The sequence below is a fragment of the Anolis sagrei genome, chromosome 10 (assembly GCF_037176765.1).
Source record: "Anolis sagrei isolate rAnoSag1 chromosome 10, rAnoSag1.mat, whole genome shotgun sequence".
Classification (NCBI taxonomy): domain Eukaryota; kingdom Metazoa; phylum Chordata; class Lepidosauria; order Squamata; family Dactyloidae; genus Anolis; species Anolis sagrei.
In genome coordinates, this window is record NC_090030.1 from 15,762,936 (window position 1) to 15,780,276 (window position 17,341).

The following is a 17,341-nucleotide window of genomic DNA, read 5'->3' on the forward strand; positions in this document are numbered from 1 at the left end:
CACCACCGAAAAGGCCCTCTCTCTCGCCCCCACCAATCGCGCCTGCAATGCAGGTGGGATCACGAGCAGGGCCTCTCCAGATGGCTGCTTCCTGCCTGGGGAAATCCTTTGTTAAGAGGTGTTAGTTGGTTGTGATTGTTTCATGTCAGGAATTCCCATTTTTGAGTGTTTCTCTTTATTTGCTGTCCTAACTTTAGAGTTTTTTTAAAAAAATACTGGTAGCCAGTTTTTGTTCATTTTCATGGTTTCCTCCTTTATGTTGAAGTTGTCCACATGCTTGTTGATTTCAATGGCTTCTCTGTGTAGTCTGGCATGGTGGTTGATCACCATTCAATGCAAATCAAGATGGCCAATGGCAACATTCACACTTTCCTCAAACTGACAAGATTTTTCCACCCTGGACATTCCACAGATATATAAACCTCACTTGCCTAGTTTCCAATAGACCTCACAACTTCTGAGAATGTCTGTCATACAGCCTGGAAAACTCACAGCAACCCATCAAATTATTTGTTGGAAGTGCTGGCAAAGAAAGCATGAGTTCACCCCATATCAAGGTTAGAGAACACATGGCTCTTGTAATGGGTTTGAACTGAGGGTGCTTTGATTCTTTGGAACTCACTACCTGGTGAGATTAGGCAAGCCCCCTCGTTTAGCAGACTTCAAGAAAACCTTGAAAACCTGGCTTTTCCATTGTGCCTTTGGAGAGTGACCATTTATTCCACTTCTGTTTGCCCCATCTATAGTGTTGCCCCTATGATGCACTTTCCCCTGCCCTAAACTGAAAGCCATACCCACTGTTTTATCCTTCTTGGGCTCCCCTCACTTACACATTTTCTATTCCTACTTCACCCAGAGTTTTATCATTTTATCTCATCCATTTGGCCTGCCCTTCCTGTTTGATTTTATATTGTGCTAATTTGCTTTATTGTTTTGTTTGCTACTGTAATTATTTTCTGATGTAAGTTTTGTTTTTTGCACTCTGTGTTTTATTGTGCTGTACTGTATTTTTTGGGCTTGGCCTCATGTAGCCACCCTGAGTCTCCACTGGGGAGATAGTGGCAGGATATAAATAAAGATTATTATTGTTGTTGTTGTTGTTGTTGTTGTTATTATTATTATTGACACTAAAGCACAGTATGTCACAGCAAACGAGATCTATATGCTGGATTTTGTATCACAAAATCACAAGTCGAACACTTCCCAAGCGTCTAGAACTGTGTGATGTATTTTTGAATGATGTGCACAGATCCAAGTAAGGGGGCCTTTGCAGTTTTTTTTTGTCGTGTCAGGAGCGACTGCAAGTAGCTTCTAGTGTGAGAGAATTGGCCGTCTGCAAGGACGTTGCCCAGGGGATGCCCGGATGTTTTTATCATCCTTGTGAGAGGCTTCTCTCATGTCCCCGCATGAGGAGCTGGAGCTGATAGAGGGAGCTCATCCGCCTCTCCCCGGATTCGAACCTGCGACCTGTCTGTCTTCAGTCCTGCTGGCACAGGGGTTTAACCCACTGCACCACTGGGGGGCTTTGTAGTTGACAGATTGTGATTTTGTCGACGATTATTATTATTATTATTATTATTATTATTATTATTATTATTATTATTATATGTTCCTTCCTGGCAGAATGAGGTTGGACTGAGTGGACCTTGGGAGGTATCTTCCAACTCTTGGGTTTCATGAATCTCCATAACTGCATTCATTCTACACTGTAGATGCACCTTTTGTTTCTGCTCCTTATCCCATTTGGTTCATGAACACATTCAAATGGAGATTTGGGGATTCTCTTTTAACCTACCTGAAAGAGATTCCACCTGACAGAAAGGAAGAACTTAATGATGGCAAGAACCATTGGACAGTGGGAAATGCCACCCTGGAGTGGAGTCTCCATCTCTGGAGGTTCCTAAGCTGAGGCTGGATAGCCATCTATTGAGGGTGCTTTGATTCTATGTTCCTTCCCGGAAGAACGAGGTTGGACTGAGTGGTCCTTGGGGATATCTTCCAACTATTAGGTTCCACGAATCTCCATAACTGCATTTATTCTACACTGTGGATGTACTTTTTGTTTCTGCTCTTTATCCCATTCGGTTCATGAACACGTTCAAATTGAAGTTTGGGGATTTCTCTTTTAACCTACCTGGTCTCCAGTGGGATATTACTGTTGAGGACCCAGCTGTTATGGAGATGCACCGAGTCCTGGTTGCTGGATGGTGGAGGGGGAGCAGCGGGGCTTGGTTGGCTGCGAGTGGTCAAGGATCGGCCCTGGAGAGAGTCGGTTGTTGAAAGTGGCTTCCGGCTACAGGTACATGCGTGAGGTGGCGGTGGCGGTGGTGGCAGCGGCCGAAAGGTAAACTGGTTGCGTGGGCTTCCTGGCATGTCTAAATCCATTGGGAGGTGGGGAGAAGGAAATGGAGAAATAAAGCAAACAAGAGAGTCCAGGTTATTATTTGAGGCAACAGCAGAAGAGGCGAGTGTCTGCCTCTAATAGGATTACATACAATGTTCGGATCAATCTGTCACCGAAATGCAATTGTCACTTATGAGCTCACGTAAAGCACGCATGCAAAACAGAGAACATCCCCTGGCTTTGAATCTATATGCAAACCACAGCGAGCGCCACCAAGATAAAATAAATGAAGTGACTGATGCAATTTGTCATAAAGTTCTGTGTTTCCTTTTCCTTTTTTTTTTCTTTTTGGAATAAAGACGAATCAATCACAGGCCGGGAGTGGGACGCAGCTGAGATGCGCCTTGATTTCATCAATTGGAAATCCCATTTAGGAAAATGGCTGTGATAGGAACAATCATTTTGCAAAAAAATATGCATCTTTTCACATTAAATCAAAATGGGAGAAACCACCCAATTCTCTTAAACTTTCTTTCAATATGAACTTCTTTGGTAACTAATCTGCTCCATGCAATGAAGTAATAAAGAGCATTATGACTGCGTTAAGGGAATATACTCAAATGCACATTCGATAAAAGAAAGGCTCCTGTGGAAAAAAAAATAATGATTGAGAGAAATGAAAAGGATTCTGTGTGGAAGAACATAGTTAAGAGAGGACAGCTTAAACTAAGGTTTTCCCGTTGCAAAAAATCATGTCATTTTTATGGTAATGCACCAAACAGTAATGCACTCCAACAGACAAGAGTTCTTTCTGCCATCCCGGACATTATTCCACAGATATATAAACTTCACTTGCTTAATTTCCAACAGACCTCACAACCTCTGAGGATGCCTGCCATAGATGTGGGCAAAACATCAGGAGGGAATGCTTCTGGAACATGGCCAGAAAGCCTGAAAAACTCACAGCAACCCAGTGATTCGAGCCATGAAAGCCTTTGATAACACAATGCACCATATATTTGAAGATTTCTCCCCAAACACTACTTCCATCTTCTTCAAAAGTAACTTTTTGTATTAAACTTTTGACAGTTCAGGCTGAGAATCCCTTATATGAAATGCATTGGTCCAGAAATGAGATATCTGGGGATGAAACCCTAGTTTAAACACAAACTTCATTTATGTTTCTTATACACTTAACCACAAAGTAATTGTATATACAATATTTTAAATAATTTTGTGCATGAAACAAGGTATGTGTGTACACTGAACCATTGGAAAGCAATGGTACTTACTTACTTACTTACTTACTTAGGCAATCCCTCATAGTCCAAGGATGATGGTCCTCCAAGGGTGGTAACCTGGGGATGGGTCCGTAGGTGATTGTGGAACCCTATTCTTGATCTGCGTCTTCTCGCACAGTGAGGGCATCGGTTTCCAGGTGGAAGGCGGTCCTGGTTGGGGTTGGTTTGATGCACCTTCCTCTTGGCACGTTTCTCTCTTTCACACTCCATTCATGCCTCTTCAAATTCTGCAGCACTGCTGGTCACAGCTGACCTCCAGCCGGAGCGCTCAAGGACCAGGGCTTCCCAGTTCTCAGTGTCTATGCCAGAGTTTTTAAGGTTGACTTTCAGCCCACCTTCAAATCTCTTTTCCTGTCCTCCAACATTCCATTTTCCATTCTTGATTTCAGAGTAGAGCAATTGCTTTGGGAGACGGTGGTCAGGCATCCAGACAACATGGCCAGTCCAGCGGAGTTGATGGCGGAGGACCATCGCTTCAATGCTGGTGGTCTTTGCTTCTTCCAGCATGCTGACGTTTGTCCACTTGTCTTCCCAGGAAAGCAATGGTGTCGCTATCTCAGCCACACATGTGGACGAAAGAGTTATAACATGTGCATATACGAGGGTTATCCGGAAAGTAAGGTTGCAGGATTTTTTTTAAATACAAAGAATGAATATATTTTAATAACATTTACATAGATTGTAGCATAGGTATTACATTATTTTTCCACATAATCACCATTCAGTTCAATATATTTTGTCATGTATGGGACAAACTTTTGATGCCTGTGTCATAGAAGTTTCCCTCTGCCTTTTCCAACCAGTTCGCCACTTCGATTTTCACCTCATCATCATCAGAAAAGCGTTTTCCACCAAGATGTTCCTTCAATTTAGTGAACAGATTATAGTCACTGGGTGCAAGATCGGGGCTGTGAGAGGGGTGGCTTAAAACATCCCAACCAAATGAAGTCAATAACTCTTGTGTTACATGAGCGGTGTGCAGATGTTCATTATCATGAAGGAGACAGACTTGCGCCATCAGCATCCCATGACGTTTGTTTTGGATGGCTCTATGAAGTTTTTTCATGGCTTCACAATTTATTCCATACCCATTTTGTCACATGCTGTGTTGACAGTACATCCTCTTCATAAACTGAAATGATTTCGTGATTAATTGCAGTGGTGTTCATGCCCTTAGTATTTGGGTAGCGTATTTTGTGCTTGGAGGGAAATGGAATGAGGACGCTCATCTGTAACCTTCACCACAATGGCAGTTGATGAGCTACTGACAACAGGCATTGCTCGTTCACTTCCTCTGGCTTCCCACTACATCAGTGTTTCTCAACCTGGGGGTCGGGACCCCTGGAGGGGTTGCGAGGGGTCACTAAAGACCACCAGAAAACACAGTATTTTCTATTGGTCATGGAGGTTCTGTGTGGGAATTTTGGCCCAATTCAATTGCTGGTAGGGTTTAGAATGCTCTTTGATTGTAGGTGAACTATGAATCCAAGCAATTATAATTCCCAAATGTCAAGGTCTATTTTCCTCAAACTCCACCAGTGTTCACATTTAGGTAAGAGTATCCATCCCAAGTTTGGTCCAGATCCATCATTGTTTGAGTCCACAGTGCTCTCTTGATGTAGGTGAACTACAACTCCCAAACGCAAGATCAATGCCCATCAAACCCTTCCAGTATTTTCTGTTGGTCATGGGAGTCCTGTGTGCCAAGTTTGATTCAATTCCATCGTTGGTGGAGTTCAGAATGCACTTTGATTGTAGGTGAACTATAAATCCCAGCAACTACAACTCCCACAGGACAAAATCAATACCCTCCCCCAATCCCACCAGTATTCAAATTTGGGTGTATTGGGTATTTGTGCCAAATTTGGTCCAGTGAATGAAAATACATCCTGCATATCAGATATTTACATTACGATTCATAACAGCAGCAAAATGACTGTTATGAAGTAGCAATGAAACTAATTTTATGGTTGGGGGTCACCATAACATGAGGAAGTGTATTAAGGGGTCGTGGCATTAGGAAGGTTGAGAACCACTGCACTACATGGTAGTGATACTAACTTCCCCTGTGAAAATTCCCCGCAAGAGCTACACGCGTTGTAACCTTACTTTCCAGATAACCCTTGAAATAATATAGTCCACCATAAGAACACAAAAATTAAGAATTAAATATTCTACTCATAGGTGTTTCCTTCTTGTTGTTCTTGTTGTCCTTCTGGGGGCTCCTCATTTTGTATTTTATATCATATTCAAGAAAATGAAGGGTAGACATTTTCTCATTGTTGTTAAATTACTTTTTCTTTGCTTTTATAATTTTCCTGTCAGTGCTGCATAATCACGGGCCGCTAATTCAAATACCAATCCCTTTAATACATTATCTTTCTTCTTCTTCAACAGAAATACTAATTAAAAGAGAAAGTCCCTCCAGCTATTAATTAATTACTGTTCCTCACACCATTTGCAGTGTATTAAATGCAAAATTATTTGTAAACGCAGCTAAGTCTGTAATGGAATTATTTTCCTATCAGATTTGAAGAATTTAAGGATCACTACATCCTTGGCATCCACAAAACAAGAAAATAATCAAACTGTTTCATCATTTCCTGACAGAGCTATAATACTGCCAGTTTTGTTCAGCACCGAAGTTGCATATTTCAGAGAATATATTAAAAAGTGATGAACTTTACAAGTTTTGCATTTAATCAGTGGGGCTCTACAAATATTCTAATTCATTTCTGCCAACAAATCTGTTTTTACTGGTATTCTTTTTCTTTCCAAAATATAAATGAATATCCATTATTCAGTGAAGTATAAAAGCAACATATCATGCAAGTGAAGGGATGGGAAATGAGTTTGCATTGTGTATCTCCTGCAATAACTTTGGTTTCATTCAAGCCTTACAAAAGCCTCAGTAGACATTTAGTAATTTATTTAGGTAGAATAGGTTGACCTGTCCTACCCTGGAGAGTGGAACAGTTCAACCAGGAGTGCATCTACTCTCAGGCCTGTGGCTATTTTTTTACCTTGGTTTACTCATGCATTTTAGCAGGTTAAAGAAGCAAAAATTAAAAGTCCCTCCAGAACTTCAAGCGCTATCTCAAACCAATTTGGACAATTTATTCACACTTATTTATTTATTTATCATGTCAGGCAACCAAACAGTTGTATTACATTTTTGACAGAACAAACAAACAAACATACAAAAGACACAGAGTTTGCAAGCTTGGTAGTTGATTAAATGTCCTTTGAACAGTATCTGGCCACTTGGAGTGCTTCTGGTGTTGCCGCAAGGAGGTCCTCCATTGTGCATGTAGCAGGGCTCAAGTTGCATTGCAGCAGGTGGTCTGTGGTTTGCTCTTCTCCACACTTGCATGTCGTGGATTTCACTTTGTAGCCCCATTTCTGAAGGTTGCCTCTGCAACTCATAGTGCCAGAGCGCAGTCTGTTCAGCACCTTCCAAGTCGTCCAGTCTTCTGTGTGCCCAGGGGGGAGTCTCTCATTGGGTATCAGGCATTGGTTGAGGTTCTGGGTTTGAGCCTGCCACTTTTGGACTCTCGCTTGCTGGCGTGTTCCAGTGAGTGTCTCTGTAGATCTTAGAAAACTATTGCTTGATTTAAGTCATTGACATGCTGGCTGATACCCAAACAAGGGATGAGCTGGAGATGTCACTGCCTTGGTCCTTTCACTATTGGCTGCCACTTCCTAGCGGATGTCAGGTGGTGCAATGCCTTCTAAGCAGTGTAATTTCTCCAGTGGTGTGGGGCGCAGACACCCCGTGATAATGCGGCATGTCTCATTAAGCGCCACATCCACTGTTTTAGTGTGGTGAGATGTGTTCCACACTGGGCATGCATACTCAGCAGCAGAGTAGCATAGCACAAGGGCAGATGTCTTCACTGTGTCTGGTTGTGATCCCCAGGTTGTGATCACACTATTATTACCTATCCTTCCACCAATTTACATTGCAATCGCTGCAATAACCGATATAGTGGAAGCAACCAAGTTGGCCCAGCTGTAACAAGCAGGCAAAGCCTAACGTGCAGGGGGGAATTTGAAGGCCCCCATGAAGGAGACCAGACGGTTCACATGGGTGGAGCTGCAGGCTATTTAAGCTGTTTTGTCCCATGATGGTCCTCTTTACTTCAGTTGTGGTAGGAGGCAGGTTCCTAATGGGTAATTGCTCCCTCCCCTCCGCTCCTCCAGAGGATAATAGGGTTCCCATTGCTATGCTTTTGCCCCAAGGATTCACCCTAAAGTTTGGGAAGTTTCTGCCCTTGGCATTCACTGGCAGATATTTCCCAGCAGAAGATGCCTCAACATCTATCAAAGCAAATGAACATTTTTGAGTTCATGGCAAAAAAAAAAAAAAAAAAAAACAATTACGAAAGACCATTGCAGCAGCTGATACTGATTAAGACCTTAGTTTTCAAACTAAGGCCCAAGGGCCGAATACAAAACAAAACCCTAATAAAATATATATTTTATCCATAGAATTGTCACAATGTAATTATGAGGCTTCAGGTAACAACCTCTTCTCAGCAGAAGCTCTTTCTCTCCGGTTTAAGGAGTAGATAAACACCAATTGCCTTTGTAGCAGGAAAAGGACTTTACACAAACGAATAATTACAATACAGGAAGGAACTCTTCTTCAAACCTTTCTGCCAGCAACTCCCAAGCAGTTGAAGTCTTCTTGCTTGCAAAAGCTTTCTCCTTCTTCTTCAGGGATTTTGCAGCTTACTCTTCCAACACAGACTCTCCAAACCTCAAACAACATTGAAGCTTTGTACTCCTTTAGTACTTTTACTAACTACTCCCCCCTCCCCACTGCAAATTACATTAGATTAACCAGATGGATTGACTGTCATTACTTACAGCATGCTTAGGTCTCATTCTTACATTTGCTAACATTCACTTAGGAAATGATACTGTATATACTCGAGTATAAGCCTAGTTTTTCAGCCCCCTTTTTAGGCTGAAAAAGCTGCCCTCGGCTTATACTCGAGTCAAGGTTATTTATTATTTTACTCTATTATTAGTATTATTTTATTACATGTATAAGTTTACTCCATTTATTATTATTTTACTGACACAAAAACAAAGTATGTCACAGCAAATGAGATACACTGTGTATGCTGGATTTTGTATCACAAAAATCACAAGTCAAACACTATTATTATTATTATTATTATTATTACATTTACATTATTTTACTCTATTATTATTACATTAATTCTTTTTCTCTATTATTTTTATTACATTTATTTTTTTACTCTATTATTATTGAAAGGATAGAATAATGGTTTAATCAGTTGGGCACTCTTAGCTTAAATTGCAGTTTTATCTAAAGAATCAAAAAACATTGAACCTATGGATGCCTCAATTAATGTAATGTTATTGGTATCTATTTTTATTTTGAATTTTCCCAGTAGCGGCTGCATTTTCTACCTCAGCTGAGTCAATACGTTTTCCCAGGTTTTTTTGGGGTAAAATTAGGTGCCTCGGCTTATACTCGAGTATATACGGTACTTAAAAATTCCATCAAGTATGACCCTTGATTTATCCGCAAGTGATATAAAAATCAATAGCTTTGGTTGCCAGATTTGCCCTTGATTTATACATGAGGTCAATGTATAGTAAAGGTAAAGGTTTCCCATGACATTAAATCTAGCCGTGTCCGACTCTGAGGGGTGGTGCTCATCTCCATTTCTAAGCCAAAGAGCTGTCATTGTCCATAGGCATCTCCAAAGTCATGTAGCCGGCATGCCTGCATGAAGTACTATTACCTTCCCGCAGAAGTGGTACCTATTGATCTACTCAAATTTGCATGTTTTTGAACTGCTAGGTTGGCATCAGATTTAGACTTTTGGATTGCATCAGTTACTATGCTGTCCATAAGGGACATCTCTAGAAATCTATCAATATATAGTAAGCTCTATCTCTGTGTTTAGATGTTGTCCTATACACAAATATATATGCTACTATATTTTTGTGCCTAGAATCATAGAATCATAGAATCAAAGAGTTGGAAGAGACCTCACGGGCCATCCAGTCCAACCCCCTGCCAAGAAGCAGGAATATTGCATTCAAATCACCCCTGACAGATGGCCATCCAGCCTCTGTTTAAAAGCTTCCAAAGAAGGAGCCTCCACCACACTCCGGGGCAGAGAGTTCCACTGTTGAATGGCTCTCACAGTCAGGAAGTTCTTCCTCATGTTCAGATGGAATCTCCTCTCTTGTAGTTTGAAGCCATTGTTCCGCGTCCTAGTCTCCAGGGAAGCAGAAAACAAGCTTGCTCCCTCCTCCCTGTGGCTTCCTAGGCCCACAATAGCACAAAATTTGCTGGCTATGAAGAGCTTCTATTGGCAGAGCTGTTTGAGAAACAATTTCAATCACAAGATATTAAGGACAAATAGTAGACATTGCTTCTGCTCAGTGTCACACAACATTGTCGCAGTAACCAATATGCAGAAGTGTCCAGGGAAGCAATTTTTTCCATACAAAGCTAGCCAAGAAAATATTTATAATGAGCATGCATCTATTAAAAAGAATCCTCAAGATGCTGTAATTATTATTCATTTCTACAATTGTGTCACCACGAAGCTTTATGATTCTATGGGGATTAAGTGTTTATGTATTGTGACAATTGCATTGACTATTAAAAAGCAATTTGGCTGACATCTTAGGTCTTTTGTTGCTGGTTTTAATTGGATTGTTCATCAAGCATCAACTCTCCCGTCAACTGCAAAAAACTACAGGCCAACATCAGTTTATAGTAATGTCTGTTTAATGATTTTCTCTTGTTGGATGCCAATTTCAGGGGGATAGATGCACGCTTGGCTTCATGTAGAGATCTACAATTAGTTAAAAGAAGAGCAAATAAAATGAATACATATTTCATGGAACACTACTTTTAGCACAGAATGAGCACTGGTATAATATATGACTTCTTGGTACTTTACAAGCAATGCTTAGAAAATGAGTTCAGATTGTGGCCACATATTCAAGATGATGAAAGCTTTGATTGATAGTGAATAGACTTGTGCACGGAATTTGTTTCTTCTGTTTTCGCCATTTCTTTTGGTACCTTCTGTACTTCGAGAGCCCATAACGGTAAGGGCCCTCCTGGTATGAAAACCCGCCTGACACGAAAGCAAGCGGGAGCTGATATCGGCTCCTCCTCTGCTTTTCAGCATCAAGTTTAATCTTTTGTATTAATCCCCCAGCAAACAAAAAGAAAACCTGCATTCCCTGAAAACTACTCACTCTTCCAGGAATATAATTGCTGCACCATGTCAGCAGCCAAACATGCACTCTTTCCAAGGCATTTTAAGGAAGTGGGATGACTCCTTAAAATGACTTGGAAAGAGTGTGTGTTTGGCTGCTGGCACGGTGCACCCCAGGAGAGAAAGTTCACATGTCTGCCTGCAGCTGAACACCTTTCCTCTAGAGTAAGAAACAGAGAACTTGCCTCCATGCCTTGGAAAGAGTGTGTGTGGCTTGCAGGCCTGGGAGAGAAAGCGTGGGCACCTGCTTACAGTCAGGCATTTCTCCTCTAGAGTAAACAGGCAAGAAGCCTCCTTAAAGCATGCACCTGTCTAAAGCTGAGTGCCTCTTCTCTAATAATAATACTAATACTAATAATCTTTATTTTTATACCCCGCCAGCCATCTCCCCTAGGGGACTTGGGGTGGCTTACAAGGGACAAGCCCAAAAATTACAATTAAAACACAATAAGTAAAACACTTACCAATTAAAAACATCAGATAAGCCAATACAACACAATTATAACCAACATAAGAGCAATATGGCTTCCCAGACTTGAGGCTTTATTTTGAAGCTAGCGCCTTAACCTGGATAAGAGACTGGATGAATTTAAAGAAGGAAAATCTGTTAGCTCTGGAAGGATTTGGTCTAAGTGCGGGGTGGCACGCATATGCATGGTATGAACGGGAACTGAAAGAGAAAGGTTTTGGAAACCACATTATTAGGTCGGCCCTGCTTAGAGTATGGTCGAAATACAAAAGTTACTTTTACACAAAATCTTTATGGGTGTCTCCGATGGAACCCACCAGAGAAGATTATTGGGATGGTTGGACTGGCCAACATATAAAGACTTATTAATTAACAATACCCAAAATTTAAAAACACATGAGAACATAAAACGAGACTATCCAAATATCTCCTGGTTACATTATCTAAAAATCAAGGAACATTACAATCAAGACAAAAAAATAGGCTTCAATTTAAAAGAATCCAGTTGGGAGAAAATTTTGCAGACAGAAAAAAAGTAATCACAAAAATTTATAATCAATTGCTTGATTGGCATACAGAAAAGGAAGTGATTAAAAACTGCATGATCAGATGGTCTGAAAATTTAAGACGCCCTATACATATGAATGAGTGGGAACAAAGTTGGACTCAAAAATCAAAATATACTTATGCCATGGGCTTAAAAGAAAATTTTCTAAAGATGTCTCACAGGTGGTATATTACCCCGAAGAAATTAGGATTAATGTACAAAAATGTAAGTAATAGTTGTTGGAAATGCCAGGACCAAGAGAGTAGCTTTTTCCATATGTGGTGGACATGTAAAGAAGCCCAAAAAAAATGGAAAATGATACATATAGAGACTCAAAAATTATTGGGAACAAATTTTGGAAGAAAACCGGACTATTATTTTCTAGGCCTCACAGATTTTGAATTAAATTTAGATCGCAACAGAGATATTCTATTTACTTATATCTCTACAGCGGCAAGAATGGTATATGCAAAGCTCTGGAAATTAAACAAAATATCTGACAGGGAAGACTGGATAACTAAATTAAGAGAAATCAGGGATATGGACAAATTAACTTATCTTTTGAAATCAAACTCGGGAAGCCCAATAAGGAAGACGGACTGGACAGTTTTTGATAAGTACGAAACAGAAAAAGAAGGCGAAAGGTAGCTCATCAGAGTTGTCTGATTGTATAATATAATTATACTTCTTATAGTCATATTCTTCATTGTTTGAACTCTTTTTTTAATAAAATTAAGAAGATATGAAGAAAATTGGATTAGCTAAAGCACAGAATGGAAGCCAATGGATTTTTAAATTTTATTTTATCTTATTTCTTATTTTCTTTTTTTCCCTTCCTTTTTCCTTTTTTACGATTACTTTATATTCTCTTAGTATTTTCCGACTTTCCTATAAAACAAATGTTCTCCCACTTTCCATGTAACTACCCCCCTTTTTTCTTCTTTTTCCCTATTTTCTATTGATATACTAATAAAAACTATTTATTTTTTTAAAAAAAGAGCAATATGGCTGAAAAAATTCAATGAGTATGATACATATTACAGGAGCACAAGAAACATGCAACAACCCAGTAGATTGGGCAGGAAATAGTGTCATAAACTTCTCTAGAGTAGAAACAGCTTTAATTCCTAAAATGATAGGAAGGCGAACCTGGGAAGCCCCCCTCCCTCCATAACGGACCATTAGAAAACTGAACTTTTGGCACACCAGAGCGAAAACAGATATCTGCCCTCCCAATTTCAGGAAGCTCCCAAAAATGGATTGGGGTCTCCACCAAAAGCCCGGACACGAAACAGGTCAAGGTTTTCCTGGATTGCATAAACTTAATCGTGAGTAGAATTAATGTAGAATTAATGCAAATTCACACCACTTCAATGGCTATGGATTAATGCCTTGGAATATGAGGAGTTGTAGTTTGGTGAGACACCCAAACTCTTTGGCAAACTACAACTCCAATGATTTCATAATATGGCAGTTAAAGTGGTGTCAAACTGCATTAATTCTACAGTGTAGATGCACTCTTTGCAGAAATTGGAAATTGATAGAAATGGCAACATCATTTCATCATAACTGCAAGGTTTCCAGTAGATATCAAGAAGATGGGTCCTTTTTGTTAGTTACTGGAAGCTTTCAAGAATTTCCAGCATACTTTCTCTATTTACTGTAAAATAACATTTCTGTGAATTAAAAGCCACAAAGTGTCTCTTGGTGCTTTAAAACCAGCAAACGCATTATGGCATTAGCTCTCATGGATTTCATTAGGTCTACTTTATCAAAGTTTCTGCTATAACACGTACGATCCATCTTAATGGAGATAAGAGACTATTTAGTGCTGCATAACTGCAGCCGCTTTGAGACCCCTTCTGGGGAAATAAAGCGGAAAATAAATAAATATAATGTATTGTCAAAGCCTTTCATGGCTGGAATCACTGGGTTGTTGTAGGTTTTTTGGGTTATATGGGTTATATGAGACCTCACAACCTCTGAGGATGCTTGCCATAGATGCAGGCAAAACGTCAGGAGAGAATGCTTCTAGAACATGGACATATAGCCCGAAAAACCTACAACAACACAATAATAATAATAATAATAATAATAATAATAATGTATTGTCGAAGGCTTTCATGGCTGGAATCACAGAGTAGTTGTAGGTTTTTAGGGCTATATGGCCATGGTCTAGAGGCATTCTCTCCTGACGTTTCGCCTGCATCTATGGCAAGCATCCTCAGAGGTTGTGAGGTCTGTTGGAACTAGGAAAATTGGGTTTATATATCTGTGGAATGACCAGGGTGAGACAAAGGACTCTTGTCTGCTGGAGCTAGGTGTGAAGCCAGCAGACAAGAGTCCTTTGTCTCACCCTGGTCATTCCACAGATATATAAACCCTTTTTCTTAGTTCCAACAGACCACACCACCTCTGAGGATTCTTGCCATAGATGCAGGCGAAACATCAGGAGAGAATGCCTCTAGACCATGGCCATATAGCCCGAAAAAACCTACAACAACCCAATAATAATAATAATAATAATAATAATAATAATAATAATAACTGGTCTACTCCATTGGAAATAATTGTCAATGTATTCAAGCACTGGCTAGTTGGTGCTTTTAAAAGTGAACTTTTTTTGAACAGTAATAACCAAACACTCACAAAACCTAAACTATGTAATTTTTTAATGCTATCTTGAGCCGTCAATGAACAGATTCGGATATTAAACAGTGATTGCAAATACTCTTCTAGTGACACAAACATTCATATATTCTTTTTTCTTGCCGTACAGCATTCAGAATCTGATTGAGACTACAAATAAAGTTTTATGGGACATGAATCACACTGGGTTGGACTATCCTATATGGCAGTGTAGCTATATTTCTGATGGAAGGGTACAGTAGTTAATCATATTTTTTTCCTCATGAAATTTACTGTTTGGAGGCATATAAATGCATTTTATCCCTCAGAGGAAATAACTTTATCTGGAGATATTTCCGACTAAAAATCATAAAGCAGAAAATACACCGTTTAAACTACCGTAAATGTAGTAAAGTTCTTCTCTGTCCCTCAAATATTCAAAGAATGAGTGAGAACCAAAATGGAAAAACAACAACAACGCAGCCTTATGGTCAACAAGTATGATTCCATAGCACTGAGATGTGGTAGTTAAAGTGGTATCAAACTACATTAATTCTGTAGTGCAGTTGTGCCCTTAGTCAACATGTAGGTAAGTATAAGTGATCCGATAGATCTAATTGGAGTAAAAATAGAATCAAAGCTAGCTGCCATCATCTTTTCCATTTTTGGCATGAAATTCTTCACTGTTTTTCTTCTTGAAGGAGTCAATGAGTAATTTTAGTAATTTCTTTTCCTCTATGATCAGAATATGGCTAATTTGGGATTCATTTTTGCATACCAAACACTAGTTTCTTGGAAAAACAATCATGTGCAAATTTTGTGTTGAATAAGCCCCAAACTGCGAAAACTGTAAGTTTGGGATTCTCTCCCATCAGGGTTTCTCAAAATTTGAGAAGCATATATTTCATCTGTTTTTCAAATTATTTATTTCCTTCTAGCTCAAGCTTCAATGACAATGAGATTATTATTATTATTATTATTATTATTATTATTATTATTATTATCAGCACACTGGGTGAAGTGCCTTAAGACCTTGGCCTGCACTTGAACACAATTAGCACTGACAAAATTACCATCTGCCAGCTGCAAAAGGCCACCGTACTGGGATCTGCACGCATTATTCACTGATGCATCACATTGTCCTAGACACTTGGGAAGTGACCGACATGTGATCCAATGCAACAGCCAGCATAGTGATCTTGTTTGCTGTGTGCTCATCTTGTTGTGTTTCAAATAATAATAATAATAATTTATTGTTATACCCCACCACCATCTCCCCGAAAGGACTAGGGGCGACCTACATATGGACAGGGCTCTCAATACATGAAAGCATAAATAAATAAATAATATAATAAATGAATTGATAATAAATAAATAAATATATTAATAATACAATAAATATATTAATAATATAATATAATAAATAAGTAAAAGCAATCCATGGAACAATCCACAAATTCTTTATTATGATTAGAACAAACTCTAATCATAATAATTAATTCAGCTGTTGATAGGCTTGTGTATTTTGGCTGAACCTCAATCCGTTTCTGCTGGCCAAATTTCAGGAGACTCCCAGATCCATTCTCGCATGCCTCCCGAAAACGAGTGGGTAACCGGATAGTCGTTTTTGGTCTGAAGTCGAAAAATGCGGCTAAATCCAGCCTATTGGTAGCAATGTGAAGGGGGGCTTCCTGGGATCCCCTTCCTGTCATGTTTAGGGCTATTGGGATGAAAATGAACACACTTGGAGGATACATTAACCACTGTTAGCCCACCAAGTTTCATAATATTTGGGTCATCTCCTGATTTTTAAGAATTTCTTTTCCACACTATACGGCCTAGTGCCCCACGATTACACTTTCTTCTTTACTAATAATAAATAACAAGCAGCTTCTTCCAAAGCTTTTACATTTCTTGTTTGCACTTTCCCAACTCCTAAATAAAAATAATCAATGAAATAAAGGAAAATAAAGGAAATTCTGAAAAATTCAATACCAGAGAGAGGCTAAACTAAGCCAAGCCAAAAAATAAAGCTGAGTGAGCGGCAAGGCAATCAGACTGAAACACCTCTCTTGTCATGTATCATGTTCTGCAGTTGTTGGTGGTTGGTGGTGGTAGGCCTAGCAGTTGGTGATGGAAGAGTTAATGTAAGTCTTAGTTCTAAAGGGATGAGTAATCTGTATGTAAGAGTTCATGGGTGAAAGCAATTAAAGGTGGAGGTATGCAAGAGATAGGCTGTAGCTGAGTGTTTCTGGATATAAGGAGCTAGTCTTGGGGCTGATCTTCAAGAGAAAAATATTTGTCTTATCTTGGTGGTAGATGCTGCTGGTTTTTCCCCTGGTTTATGGATTTTCGGTATCCTGACCTGTCTCCTGTTCTCTTGGAACCCTGGAACCTTGAATCTCTGGACTGGCTTTTGACTACGGTATAGACTCTTGATCCCTGGACTTGCTCATTGGACTGGACCTTTTGACTACAGTGTTATCTTGAACCTGCAACAGTGTTTGCTGTCAGTTTTTGTTTATTCTGTGGCTGAGTGCTATCTTTATGTTTTATATTTTGGACTATTAAAACAGCCAGGAAGTAAGTGCTGTTTTAATTAAATTGTTTAACACAGTGGTTCTCCCCAGATGTTTTTGGCCTACAACTCCCATAAATCCTAACAGCTGATAAACTGACTGAGATTTCTGGGAGTTGTAGGCCAAAAACATCAGGGGACCCCAGGTTGAGAACCACTGGTTTAACACAAACTGGGTGTTTGTTTGATAC

At 39.6% G+C, this 17,341-nt stretch overlaps 1 protein-coding gene across 10 annotated transcripts in view; it reads right to left on the bottom strand.

The window, feature by feature from the left end:
• TENM1 (teneurin transmembrane protein 1) overlaps positions 1–17,341 on the bottom strand; it is a 453,498-nt gene that overhangs the window by 217,700 nt on the left and 218,457 nt on the right. For all 10 annotated transcript variants that reach the window (XM_067471568.1, XM_067471566.1, XM_067471567.1 and 7 more), the window contains exon 4: positions 2,135–2,375. In XM_067471568.1, coding sequence (XP_067327669.1) covers positions 2,135–2,375 — 241 coding nt within the window. The remainder of the gene's footprint in view (positions 1–2,134; positions 2,376–17,341) is intronic.